At 36.8% G+C, this 15,361-nt stretch overlaps 1 protein-coding gene across 2 annotated transcripts in view; it reads left to right on the forward strand.

Annotated features, from left to right (window-relative positions):
- The window catches only part of ASTN2 (astrotactin 2), a 1,297,121-nt gene that overhangs the window by 672,461 nt on the left and 609,299 nt on the right, over positions 1 to 15,361 (forward strand). For both annotated transcript variants that reach the window (XM_074211727.1, XM_074211725.1), the window contains one exon: positions 9,539 to 9,689. In XM_074211727.1, coding sequence (XP_074067828.1) covers positions 9,539 to 9,689 — 151 coding nt within the window. The remainder of the gene's footprint in view (positions 1 to 9,538; positions 9,690 to 15,361) is intronic.

Consider the following 15,361-nt stretch of genomic DNA (forward strand, 5'->3'; position numbering starts at 1 on the left):
TCTATCTATCAGTTAACCTGTTGATTAGCCTGGGGAATTCACTACTAAGGTGGTCAGGAAAAATGCTTCCAGGGTAGGTTTTGAGAATGAGGAGAGATTTGAAGAACTTTACAAGCAGATAATGATTTATAAGGAGCAGAATCCATGGGTCTACCATACAAGCTTGCCCTATTTTTGGACAAGAGGACTTGAGACAATGACTAGAAATCCCAGAGCGTGGGGGGGGGGGGGGGCGGCCAGGTGGCCAGGTGGTGCAGTGGATAGAGCACTGGCCCTGGAGTCAGGAGTACCTGAGTTCAAATCCAGCCTCAGACACTTAATAATTATCTAGCTGTGTGGCCTTGGGCAAGCCACTTAACCCCATTGCCTTGCAAAAAAAAAAAAAAAAAAGAAATTCCAGAGAGGCAGATTCCATCACCACTATCTGGGGGGTTGGGGGTTGGGGGTAGGGGGGTGGGGGGGGTGGGAATCCTAGCAATTAGCATATTGCACAATAGAACCAGTTGCCTAGGAAGGTGCTGATATAAACATATCTTTTATATTACAAACAGAAGTCAGGTGATCACTTGTCAGTCATATATAAGAAATGTAGAAATGTAAGAAATATAGTAGATAATGACCGAACTCCCTTTCATTGTTGAGAGAATATGATTCTGTAACCATGGTTGTTGATATCAGCAGAAATGTCCAACTTTCTTTCCCATTACTGAAGGGTGGTTCCTTAGTGGAGTTGAAGACTTTTCCTCTATGACCAGCACTATGTTGTAGGTTGCCCCTAAGTACCAAAAAAAGGCAAAACACAATAGGCAAATAATTAGATAGATACAGTATAAATCAAAAATAATCTCAGAGGTGGGTTGGGTATGGGGAAACCACAAAAGGCCTCTTGCATAAAATGGTATTTGAACTGCATGCTCAAGGAAGCTTGACCAGAAACTCTGAGGGTCTTCCCCTCCCAGACTGATTCTTTTGAAAAGGCAAATTAGGCCATCTTTTGCCTCAATTCTTTCCTGGTCTTAAATTACTAAATAGGTGTCACATCAGACAAACTAAGACCTTGGAAAGATCTCCCACTATATTCAGGTTGAGTCATCCTGACCTATGTCGTACAACTGGACTGTGACTGGAAAAGAGAGTGAGACTGATGACTTTGTCTCACTTAAATCCAATTGACTTACAAGTCAAGCCACCACCCTCCTGATGTCATTGGTCCTCTTTGAGAACAAAGCATAGATAATGACAATAACAACAATTAATGAAGGTAGTGAAGTTACTCCCTAGGGTCATCATTCTATGCACGTGAAACAACCAGGGCAAAGACACAAATTTGGAATTTAGATCCCAAAGGTTCAAGTGGGAGTAAGAGCAAGTAAACAATGCAACTAGATCATAAAGTGTTGGAAAGGAATAAAATAGAAGACAGGAAATAAAGGAAAAATCAGATGATTAACAACTTCAAATGTTAAGGGAGTTTGTGATCCCACAGAAAATAGGGGACAAAGTACTTCAGAAATGTCACCATGGTAGCTAAGATGGATAACAGAAGAAGAGACTTGAGACAGGAGAGACCAACTAGAAAATTATTGAAATAGCTCAGGTAAGAGGTAATGAGGACCATAACTAGGATTGTGGCTATGGGAATTGAGATGAAGGACCATACATGTGAGATGCTGTAAAGGCAGAAATAATAAGATTTGGTAATAGAGTAGATAGGTAGGATACGTGAAAGTCTGCATTGGAATTGCATGATGATCAACTATAATAGGACTTAGCTCCTCTCAGCAATTCAGTGATCAAGAGCAATTCTAAAGAACTTATGATGGAAAATGCCATCCAACATCCAGAGAAAAAACAATGGAATCTGAATATAGACCAAAGCATACTATTTTCACTTTTAAAACTTGTTTTTTAATGGGGTTTTTTTTCCTTTTAGTTCTGATACTTTTATAATATGACTAATATAGAAATTTGTGAAACAAAGATTGTACCTCTAAAACCTAAGTCAGGTTACTCACTATCATGGGGAGTGGGGAGGGGAAGGGAAGGAAGTAGAAAAATGTAGAACTCAACAGTTTACAAAAAGAGTATTGAAAACTGTCTTTGTATGTATGAAAAATATAAAATAAAGTAACATTCAAAAAACCTATAATAACTAGAAAGGTTGGTAGTACTCTTTACAATGAAAGGAAATTTCAAATGAGGGAGGGATTTGAGAAGAAAGATAAAGAGTTCTATTTTGAATATGATGACCTTGAAATGAATTGGGGACATTCAGTTCAAGATGTTCAAAACAGAGTTGTAATTCTTTGACTATAGCACAGGAAAGAGACTGGGTTAGATTTGTGGGTGTGGGAAATATCAGTATAAAAATCATAATTAGGGGCAGTTAGGTGGTGGTGCAGTGGATAGAACAAGGACACTGGAATGAGGAGGACCCCAGTTCAAATCCAGTCTTAGATAATTAATAATTACCTACCTATGTGACCTTGGGCAAATCACTTAATCCCATTGCCTTGCAAAAATAAAACAAAATAAAACAAGAAAAATCACAACTAAACACATGGAAGCTGATTAATTCAACAAAATAGAGAATACAGAAATAAAAGATAAGTGGCCCAAGGTAGACTTTTAGAAGATACCCGTGGGTAATTGATATGACCTTAATCACACACACACACACACACATACACACACACACACACACACACACAAACACACACAATCCCCCACACACACACACACAAAATAAAACCCTAGAAAGGAGAAACTGTAGGGGAGAAAAGAACTTCCCTTTACTCTGAATTCTTATTATTCTGACTTTGATCTTAATGACCTGACCCTGATTCTCTTTTTTGCTTTCATTTCTTTCTATTTTTGACTTCTCTTGCATAGATATCAGATTTCTAATTGCAACCTAGTAACTTTAACTCAGTTTTTAGGCATTCTCTTGTCATATCAACTCAACTTAGCATTCTTAAACCTGGAATGTAACTGGGGAGGTTTATCCTTCTTGGACCCCATTTAACCCTGCCATTGTAAATTGGCAGTACCAAAGCAGAGTAGTGAGCTCCTTTCTGAGCTCTTATTGGTAAAGATCCTCTGGAGTGAGGAAATAGTTCACCTTTCCCTAGAAAGTTGCCAAAATCAACTCATTTATTATCACCTCTCTTATAGTAACATAGGAAGCACATTAATAAGACGAATCAGTATCTGTTGCTTGCCCCATGCCTAGTGATAATCTTGCAGGGTCATTCTCATGAACTGTTGAGAGAAGCCCCTAACACAGTGCTACCCACAAGGCTAATCAAAATAACGTGAGGGCTACTAGTCTTGTACTTACTAGCTCCTAGGTTCATAGTTGTCTTTCATACTTGAAAATGACCTAAGTGACATCAAAATGACAGTCAAAGTACAGTGTGTCCTTCTATGACTGATTAGACAAATACAAGTTTAGAAGTCTCTACCCCAGATCAAGCATCAAATAGTCTGAATGAACATTTGAAGTAGATATAGCTCTAAATTTGTACATTTCACTTTTTTTGACCTATTGCAATTCTACTTCACTTATAGAGCAAATTCTTCCTTTGATGCTAGCACATCATGCTGAGATGCCAGCATCTCCCATATCTCACAATCAATATCAAAGAATTTGGACTAATCAGCCCCTTGGTGCTATGCTTTCTGTGGTATTGTATGTCATATGTTCATTGCTTTATTTGTTGTTTGCTTTCCAACAAAGAGCAACCCCAGTCCCCACTATAAGTTGTCCCTTGTCTCACTGGACCTGCTTCTTGTAATCTACATTATTCTTCTATGTTTTTATACCTACTGAGTGTAGCCAGGCAACTTACTTGACCTTTTTAAAGAAGCCACATCATTATTTGTAAAATGAAAATGATAATAGCACTCCTCTCACAGTGTTGCAAGGATTAAAAAATATAAATAGCAGGTACAATTTTAAAGTGCTAGTTATTACTATCATTTGTTATATGATAGGAAAATAAATAGCCAAATATTTTGGAATTGTGTATAAAATAAGTAAATGTGTCCTGAGTAAGGATTTGAGACACTCCCATTAGAAAAATACATGAAATTTGATCTTATTAGCGAGGAAAACTGTTCAAACATGAAAATAATTCATGATTTCCTGGCCTTTTCTATTTTTCCAAAGATGTCCAGCAAAGGACTGGGCATCCAAAAAGACCTGACTTCAAGGAAAAATGAACTTGAGAACAATATGTCAATAGAGATAGAAGGTGGAACTAGGACTGAAGGGAGTGTCATGTTATTTGGTTTCTTCTCTTGGCATATGGCAAGATTTGCAGGGCAGGTAAGGAAGGAAAATAGATCTCTAGATTTTGGAACAATCACAAAATCACTCAGTATCAGTTGAAATGCATCTTAGAAGCCATCTAGCAAAAATCATAATTGATTTAGAGTTCTTCTACATTGCTGAGAAGTGATCAACCAGTCTTTTCTAGAAGATGGCAAGAGGGTTTGGGGAAGGGAATGGAGTGCAAAAGGGAAATTTTTTTCAACTTTACTCATTCTAATTTTTAATACTGTAAAGAGGATTTTGGTTTGCATATGTTTTAACCAACTATTTATGATTCTCAGAATAAGAAAGGTAATTGTTAAGAGCTATGGGAGTCAAACAGAGAAACTGCATGGTATAATGGAGGGGAGAAGTATTGGATTTGGAGACAAAAGAGATATTCAGACCTATTCAGACCTCAGTTATATTCCGCTTCCCTCTGTGATTCTGACTAGATCACTCAATTTCTTCAATAAATCAGGGATGGGGAACCTTTTTTCTGCCAAGAACCATTTGGATATTTATAGCATCATTTGAGGGCATACAAAATTATCAACTTAAAAATCCTAACCCTAAAAAACTCCAAGATTTATTGACTTTTGAGTCCCATCTGCAGTTGCCTTGGCAATACTAGACCAAATGATTTTGAGGGACTTATATGATCTCAGGCAGTATGTTCCTTGCCCTTGATCTAAAACAGGAGTTTGTTGGGCTAAGTTGTCTCTAATGACTGCACAATGAATAGAGATCTGGACCTAGTTAGGAAGGCCTAAATTCAAATCCTGCCTCATGTATTTACTAGCTCAGCAAGTCGCTGACTATCTCAGGTTACTCCTCTGCAAAATGATGATGGTAAGAAACACCTACCTCCTAGAGTCATTGAGAGTACTAAAGAAAATAATTGTAAATTGCCTTGCAAACCTTTTATCTGAGGACTAGTTATTATTATTATTATTATTATTATTATTATTATTATTATTATTATTATTATTATTTCCTACCACTTTTAACGTCAATAACTTAAGCCCTGAAACTCTATTACTTTGAAATCAAGCAGATAAACAGACAGGCTAACATACTTTCTCTTAAGCATCTTTTTGGTGAAGCATTTTGAAATATCATACCCTGCTGTTCAATGGACTTTGTTCAGGGTGTTAACTACAGTTGAAAAATACTTTTTTTTTCTTTGCAAAATGCTGCCATGCAGTTTCCAAAAATTGTTGGCCAGAGCAGTTCTGGGACTGGAGTTGGTCCTTGGCAAGATGTGGAAGGAGGCAAGGTTTATTTTGGAGCTTTTCATTCAGAATGTCAGTGCTTTTAGATTGCCTTGGGCACCTACCTCTATTCCCCTACTACAAAGTAACAGGTTCCCTCCTGATCCTTTGTCAATTTCTAGCAATACATCCCCATCCTGTGCCTTATTCTCTTGGGGTCCCATTATGCTTATTTGACAATAGATACCCCTTGATCTTTTGACTCTACCCAGATACTAAAATATTTTAATTCCTTATAGAACATGTCTGGAGAGTACCCTGGACCAGGAGTCAGAAGAAACATGACTTTCAGCCCCAGATTTGCCATATGCTATTTGACAGCCTTTTCATTTACCCCCTCTAGACCTCAGATTACCTCACTTGTGATAGAATTGGAGAAATAATAATTCCACTTCCTAAGGGCAATATAAGAATAAAATAAAAAAATGAATTAAAGTCCTTTGTAAACCTCAAAGTATAAATATACAAATGTAAGCTATTCTACTTAGCACACTATGAGCTCCTCAAACCCAGGGATTTTGTCAAATCTAAAATTTTTATTTTCCTCATATTGCTCTTAATAGAGGAATCAAATTAATTTATTATTTATTATATGTATTATATATTATTATGTGTAATAACCACACATCTATGTTATTAATAATAGCTAGCCTGTATGTAGTGTTTCATAATATTTTGCATATTCTAATTCTTTTGATTCTTGCAATAACTATATGGGCTAAATATTAATATTATTGCACTCATTTTACAGAAAAGAAAGTTTAGATTGAGTGTTTAAATTATTTTCCCATGGTCAAACAGATTATAGATGATATAGATATAGATATAGATATAGATATAGATATAGATATAGATATAGATATAGATATAGATATAGATATAGATATAGATATAGATATAGATATAGATATAGATATGTAAGCTGGATTTGAATACCTGACCATAAGTTCAGCACTCTATTTACTCTACCACCTGGTATTAGTAGTACTTCTAGCCATAAAGATTATTGGAATGTCAGCACCAAATCAGACTAAAAGATGAAATAATTCTGGGCAAATAGGGCCATTGAATGCCTCTCAAATCACAATGCAAAGGTTACTGCCTATGCCTCAGGACTTCCTTAGCTACAAAATATGGCATTATCCTCAATTTTGGAAATGCTTGAGCCTTGACTGAAGTAAGAATGAGTCAAGCCTTCCAAGCCTCCAAGTCAAAAGAACCTTAGAGCTAGAAAAAGATCTAATCCAACCTCATCATTTTACAGCTAAGGACACTGAGGTCCAAAGAGGTAAAATAATTTGCCTGAGGCCACACAGTTAGCAAAAACAATATTACTCAAATCCAAGTCTCCTGATTTCCATTTCAGTCTTCTTTTCTTTTCACTGTACTACCATTCTCCCCTTTGTCCTTTTGCCCCCACTCCAAGTCCTCCTTCTAATAGCTTAAAAAAACCCCAATAAGTCCTTGTCTGCTGAGAGGAGTTAGATTGAGGGAACATTTCTTTTAATCCAAGAAATAGTAACATCTTCTTTAAATGTATTTTTCTCAGCTGTTTCTATATACCCTACTTCCCAACCTGATACCATCACTTTTCTTGACTTAGTAACAGCCCTTCTGTCAGGTCTTCATGTTTTAAGTAATGTCCCTCTTGTGTAATGAGTGTTTATGCAGAATCAATCCTTTTGGAAGCTAACAGCCTTCCTATTTGTACAGACAGTTGTCACCCTGATCTACTAAAGGAAACATTTTAACATTTTCCTTCTCTCTCTCTCTCTCTCTCTCTCTCTCTCTCTCTCTCTCTCTCTCTCTCTCCTTTCTTCTTTCTTCCTCTATATAATGTTAATATTTTAATAGCCTTAATGACTCTCTGAGTAAATCAGTTCCTCTCCATATTTCAAAAGTGACAGGACTCATACTGTCTTCATTTCAGGAAATCTTGTCTTTCTTGTATCTCTCCACCAATCACCCTCCTCGAAGTTAATGCCATTCTGCCACAGGCTATGGAAATAAGATTGGTTTGAGGGATTTCTTTAACCTTTTTTTCTGTCTCAGTCTACCCATTATAGACCTTTTATGGTATGAATTCATAAACTGAGCATTATGAGAGCCAGAGAAGGAAGGAAGGAAGGAAGGAAGGAAGGAAGGAAGGAAGGAAGGAAGGAAGGAAGGAAGGAAGGAAGGAAGGAAGGAAGGAAAGAAAGAGAAAGAAAGAAAGAAAGAAAGAAAGAAAGAAAGAAAGAAAGAAAGAAAGAAAGAAAGAAAGAGAGGGAAAGAGGGAAGGAGGGAGAAAGGAAGGAATGGAGGGAAGAAAGAAAGAAGGGGAGATCTCTTATGTGCTAAGAACTGTCCTAAGGGCTTTACAAGTGTTCTAACTTGATCCTGACAACAACCTTGGTAAATAAGCATTACTGTTATCCCCATTTTATAATTGATTTGCCTATGGTCTGTTAATAAGTTTAATAGATTGATATTAAACTTAGGTCTTCCTGACTCCTGGCTCTGCCCACTTAACTGCTTCTAGGAGCTAGAAAAGGGTTATTTTTCTTACATGAACTGATGCTTAGTGAAGTGAGCAGAACCAGGAGAATATTGTAAAATTATTGACTTAGCTCTTCTCAGCAGCACAGTGATTCAAGACTCATGACAGAAAATGCTATCCATATCCAGAGAAAGAACCATGGAGTCTGAATGAACACTGAGATATATTATTTTTACTTTTTTGTGGCTTTTCCCTTTTGTTCTGTTTCTTTCACAACAAGATTAATGTGTAAATATGTTGACATGATGATACATGTATAATCTATATTATATTGATTGCCATTTTGGGGAGGAAGAAAAAAATTGGACCTCAAAATCTTATAAAAAATGAATGTTGAAAACTAACTTTACATGTAATTAAGAGGGGGGGAGTACTATTTACTGAGAGATAGAAAAAGAAAATTGTCATTCTTATCTAGTTTGTTTACCCAAGAGAGAAAGAGATAATATGGAAAGAATGCTGACTTTAATATGGAAAACCTCAGTTTCAGTCCCAAGTCTGATATTTACTTACTTTTTTTTTAGTCCTAGGCATATTATATGGCCATAAGATCATGGGATTTAGAACTGAAAAGGATCTTTTAGTCCAACTTCTTCGCTTTACAGATGAGCCAATAGGTGGGGACTAATGGATAAGGTGATGCATTTAGAATAAGGAAGCCCTGAGTTCAAATCCTGCCTCACGTTCTTTTTAATTGTGTAATCCCCATCTAGACACTTAATGTCTTTCTGTCTCAGTTTCTTCAACTATAAAATGGGTATTCTAAGACATTAAGTGACTAGATCGAGGTTACACAGTTAAAAAGAATGTTGTAAAGATCCAATGAGATAACATATATAAAGCAGTTTTCAAAACTATAGTTTCTATGTAAATAATAGCTGCTATTATTATCTTTATCATCATCATCATCATCACTATTACTATACCCCCTACTAAGGTTAAATTATCTCTTCCATTTCGCTTAATTGAAAAATAATAGTACTTAAAGTTAAACCTAGCATTGGAGTTTCTAAATTCTTTGTTCTTTCCAGTATAAAACCATTATTTTCTCTGATATTTCATTTCCTAGTTATCAGAGCAACTTTTTTGAAAACTGCTATGGAAATGTGAGCTGTTATTACCACCACCACCACCATCACCATCATAATTATTTCCACTATTCATATATAGTGGCAAAGTGTATAGAGAAGGAAGGCCTAGGTGCAAAGGACATTTCTTATGTCTAGCATCTATGTTACATTTACGAATCATTTGATCTTTTTAAGGTCCAAATAGTTCTTTAAGACTACAAATTATAGGTAAACTACAGTCTTGTTCTTAAACCTGCAGGTTCTTGACACAATAGCATATTATAACAAAGTGATAAATCATTTGTTTCATTTGGTTTTAACATTCTCCTTTCTCTCCAAGGGAAGAAGCAATGCTGTCTACTTACTTTGAGACCATCAATGATCTACTCTCCTCCTTTGGACCTGTTCGTGACTGTTCACGCAATAATGGAGGCTGCACCCGCAATTTCAAGTGTGTGTCAGATCGCCAAGTAGATTCAACTGGATGTGTGGTATGTACTGCCAGCCCTAAAGAATAAAGTTGATTGGGATCAAATCAGAATTGAGATTCTTTTTTTTGCTAGATTATAGGGGTAATTTATACTTTTGTTTGTGTTGAACTTAATGGCCTCTGATATCCCTTCCAAATAAGCTTCTATAGAACTGGAATGAGGGTGCAGAGGAAGGGATGAGAATGAGAAATAGAGTGTTGGTCAAAGAACAAATTCATGCATAGGACAAGGGGAGAACCTTGATATTCTGTGGCAATCTAGCAGAACTGATGTGGTACCATAATGGGTCACCAGCTATCAAACAATCTCTTCTGAATATACAGAAGAAATCTACATGAAGTCTTTCTGGACTTTCAGAGGAAAGACCAAGTCCATCAGTCAGTCTACAAATATTTGAGTACTTGCCATGCATAAGACTGTCTTAAACTCTATGGATACAGAGAAATATAAAGCATGGTTCCTTCCTTCAAAGGTTTCTAGTCTTATTATGAAGAAAAAATAGCAAAGATTAATAATTAACTAGCAGTCTGATAAAATCAGTCAGTAATTGGTAAGGGGAAGAACATGAGTTTTAAAAAAACAGATTATTCTAGGAAAACAAAGGGAGTGAAGGATATCTATTCTAGGTAAAATCTTCTGGATTTTTTTTCCAAAGTATTTCATGGGGGGGAGTAGCTTTTGAGCAGGTGACACCTGCCTACAAAAACCATTATAAAATCAGAGATCTAGAATAGCAAGGGACCACAGAAACTACTAAAATAAACTCTGTAATCTTAGAGATGAAGAAATTCAGGTATTTACCCAAGATCATAGAGATATTAAACATCAATGGTGTTACATGAGTTTTGTTTTCACAGTTAGTATTCTTTCCATGCTTCTAATGTAATTCATAGATTTGAAGAAAAGATCAAGTCATAATAACATCATTGATTTAAAGATGGAAAGAGAGATAGAGATCATCATGTATGACTATCCTGAAATTTGAATTCAGTTCTTTTTGACTCCAGGTGTCCTATCTTCTATGCAAACTGCCCCATGTTGAAATTACCTGACCATGAATTCCCTCTTAGATATCCCAGGGTTATCCAGCCTGCATTTGAATATTTCCAATGACAGAGAGCTGAGGTAGGCTTCTATAGTGAAAGAATATTGGCTTGGATAGGATTCAAGAGTCTTTTCTGACTCTCTGACTGACTGTAAAACCATAGAAAGGGAGGTAGGAAACAATCATTTTTTTTTCATTTCAACAACTATCATGTCCCAAACACTGTACTAAGCAGCCTGCAGACATTTCATTTCATCTTTATAACAACCCTGACCTCTCAGGATTATTTCCACTTGACGATTGAGGAAACAGAAGGCAGACAGGTTAAGTGATTTACCCAGGGTCACACAGCTACCAAGTATCTGAGTTCAAGTTGCTTCCCCTCTCTGAACTCATTTCCTCATAGGTAGAATTCTAGGAGCTTGATTCCCTTGCTAATCCATTCCATTTTTATGTGTCTAGTACAGAATTATTCAGTCATTTGAAAAATATTGAGTCACTTGAAAAAAACACACTGAGGGTGTTCAGCATCTTAGAGATAGTCCTTCCAAAAACTCTGACTCTACCCTAAAAACAAAAGAAATTATCTTGGAGCAGGATGTTTTGAAGACAGATATCCCCTTGAGAAAACTCCTTTTACCAAGGAAGATTAGCAACTGTTCTGCAACTTGTTTTCTTAGAGAGTGTCCTGAGGCAATGGGAGATTAATTGACTTGCCCAGAGTCACCTACCAAGTAAGTGTCAGAGGTGAGACTTGAATAGAGGTTGCTATAACTCTGACAATAGTTAACTATATAGTATGCATACTACCTCTCTTGGACCAGAATAATAAAATTAAAGAAACAGATTAGCACTGGAAATCTTAAAGGTCATCTAGAACAAACCCTACATTTTACAGAGACTGAAACTGAAGCCTAGAGAAAAAGTTACTTGACCAAGTGGATCTCTGCTGTTTTATGATAAATCCCTGAAGCCTAGAATAAAAATGTAATGAATCCCCTGTCCATTGTAGCATAATAACTAATCTGGGATGATTATTTCTTTGGACTGACTCTCCAATCATGATTCAATTCTCTATCTCTAAGAGTTACTGTTCCTGACAAAGAATGTGATAAAGATGCAGAGACACATGTCTATGTGCTCAAATGTGTGTTGGGGGTAGGGGTAGAGTTTATCTTTACTTTTGTCTAATAAAATCTAAGAGATATGGAGAATAAGGACATCAGTCCCCTTGAGTCCAAGAGAAGGTTCAGCGTTTTGTAAAACCAATCAGATGCTTTCTCCTCTAGAAGTAGGGAACAAGGTTACATGATGAAACTCTATTTCCCCCAGGATGTGAGAAATGCCCTTCCTCTCACCATTAGGAGAGCTGAGGAGACAGAAGCTGATAAATAGAGTTTTAAAAGCCCTTTTATTTCTCCCAGCCTTCAACTTGGTACCTATAAAGCAATCAGTAGTTCTTCTCCCACATTATTTCTAAGGATCTGCTTTTTAATAAGCCTGTGCATGGATACCTCCTTGACATTCACATATTTCAGAATTTCTTTTCTGTTTTTTTGCTTTCTGTAGGGATTCTCTGCTACTGCACTTACCATCTGTCTTACTCATTCAGCACTTTTCAATATATTGCCTGGTAATTTTTGACCATGCATGTTCTATGTTCAGTCTCCTATTGTTCTGTTCAATCTATTTATTGAACAAATTTATGTTTACATTTATATCTAAAAAGAGATGGAATGGAAGGTTAGAAAAAACTTACCAAGGACCACACAGGTAGCTAATTGCAGAACCAGGACCTTGAACATAGGTTTCCAGAGTCCAAGTTCAGACTCTTTTGATTGTTCCTTTCAGACTCATAGGGCAGCTGGGTGAAGCAGTGAATAGAGTACTGGCCTTTGAGTCAGGAGCAAGGGAGTTCAAATTTTATCTCAGATACTTGACGTTTACTATCTGTGACCTTGGGCAAGTCACTTAACCCTGATTGCTTCATATCCAGGGCCATCTCTAGACCTCTTGGAAGTGGTCACTGGAGGAGAAAGTGAGATTGGTGACTTAGCACATCACCCCTTCACTCAGATCCAGTTCATGTATTTGCCATGATATCACCTCCGTGATGTCATGGTCTTGTTCAAGAGTGAAGGACGAGGAGGCTAGGTGTTGTGGTGGATAAAGCACCGGCCCTGGAGTCAGGAGTACCTGGGTTCAAATCTGGTCTCAGACACTTAATAATTACCTAGCTGTGTGGCCTTGGGCAAGGCACTTAACCCCATTTGGCAAAAACCTAAAAAAAAAAAAAAAGGAGTGAAGGACAAACATCATTAAGAGTCCATATTTACTTTTAGACTATGAAATCAACAAGATTTCATTGAAATCATCAAAGCTTGCCCTGCATGCCCTGCTCAATAAATTTTGGGGGTAGCACCTGGATTCAGTGATAATGATGAGAAAAAAAGCCCCGAGCTGTACAGTAAGTCCTGACACAGTTAAGAAAAGATGTCTTCACATTTTGATTCTGACATTCTTAACTATATAACTTTTGACAAGGTCATTTAACTCTCTGGATCTTTGGGGTTTTTTGTTTTGCTTTGTTTTGTTTTTTAGGTTTTTGTAAGGCAAATGGGGTTAAGTGGCTTGCCCAAGGCCACACAGCTAGGTAATTATTAAGTGTCTGAGACCAGATTTGAACCCAGGTATTCCTGACTCCAGGGCCGGTGTTTTATCCACTAGGCCACCTAGCTGCCCCAAGGATCTTTATTATGGTAGAATCATACTGCCCTTGCAGAATGGTTTATGTACTAAAACAGTCAATGGCTGTCCCCCTCTGTTGAATAATAGAGAGGAACCATGTTATTGTAGATAGAGGACTGGTTGTGAAGTCAGGATAAAAGAAGTCCTTCCTCTTACACATGCTTATTTAATGACCCAGACAAGTCACTTAATCTCTCAGTTTCCCAGGAGTCTCTCTGGGACATGTCATTACCTTTGTGTGTGTTTGTGTGTGTGTGTGTGTGTGTGTGTGTGTGTGTGTGTGTGTATGTGTATTTGTGTTGCTGTATGTCATGGACCCTTTACAATTTAGTAAAAGCTATAGACCCCTTCTCAGGATGTTTTTAAGTGTATCACTCAAAAGATAAAGTTTTCCATAGAAAATCAATTAAATTAGGGGCGGCTAGGTGGCACAGTGAATAGAGCAACAGCCTTGGAGTCAGGAGTACCTGAGTTCAAATCCGACCTCAGGCACTTAATAATTACCTAGCTGTGTGGCCTTGGGCAAACCACTTAACCCCATTGCCTTGAAAAACCTAAAAAAAAACCAATTAAAATAAAATTGTCATATTTTTAGTTGATAACTTATTGTGAAGTTTTGTTAAGACTCCTTGCTTTGTTTCTAAGTTACAGAGTAGAGATGCTAATCTGTATTGATAGAAGAGTTTTCATGTTTTTATTTATTTGTTTAGCTATTTATTCATGGTGCTAAAGCAAAACAATTAAGCAAATTTAATAGAGAAACATCATCTGAAAATATTTGTAATATTCCATATCATCCCCCCACCTCTCTGTTTTTTTTGTTTTTTTATTTTTTTTTTAGGTTTTAGAAAGGCAGATGGGGCTAAGTGGCTTGCCCAAGGCCACACAGCTAGGTAATTATTAAGTGTCTGAGACCGGATTTGAACCCAGGTACTCCTGACTCCAGGGCCAGGGCTTTATCCACTATGCCACCTAGCTGCCCCCCCACCTCTCTGTTTTAAGGATGTATTTTTAATTAATGGAAATTTATGTTCTCCATTCCCAAAGAAAGAGAGAAAAAAAACAAATTCCTGCTAACAAATATACATAATTCATCAAAACAGACTTTTTTACAGGTTGTATAAATATATATGTATTTAGGTATCATATATTTATATATATATATATATATATATTTTATTCTCATTTTGAATCCTAAATCCTTCACCTAGATAATATGTTTCATCATTGTTCCTCTTGAATCATGGATAGTCATTGTATTGAATATAGCTCTTATACTTTTCAAAGTTTGCAGTTGGAATTCCCTGCAATAATGAAAGAATGAACCCAGGCTTATAAATATATATGTGCATTTACATTTATGAATATGCATATATACATTGTGATTATATGTAGTACAGGTCCATACATATGTAATTGCATGTGTAATATATACAGATAAATGGATAGAGAGACAGACAGACTTACAGATAGATGAAGTCCTTAGTTCTCAAAGAAGATCATGACATCAGGGAAGTGAAGTCATGACAAGCACATGATTTGGATTTGAGTGAGATGATACTGTGCTAAATCACCAGCCTCATTTTCTTCTCCAGAGGAATCTGGGTCCAGTAGCCAGATATGAATCAAGGGGACTGGAGATGGCCCTGGATGCAAGGCAATAAGGGTTAAGTGATTGTCCAAGGTCACACAGCTATTGAGTAGCAAGATATCTGAGGCTGAATTCAAACTACAGTCCTCCTGACTCCAAAACTAGTGCTCTGTCCTCTGTGCCATCCAGCTGCCCCTAAGTAATTTAATATGCTTCATGGAACAGGTATTCTACTTCAGGGGATCTGATGGTTGTTGATTTGACTCATTGGTCAAGATCAAAAATTTA

Source organism: Macrotis lagotis, chromosome 1 (assembly GCF_037893015.1).
Source record: "Macrotis lagotis isolate mMagLag1 chromosome 1, bilby.v1.9.chrom.fasta, whole genome shotgun sequence".
NCBI classification, from domain to species: Eukaryota; Metazoa; Chordata; class Mammalia; order Peramelemorphia; family Peramelidae; genus Macrotis; species Macrotis lagotis.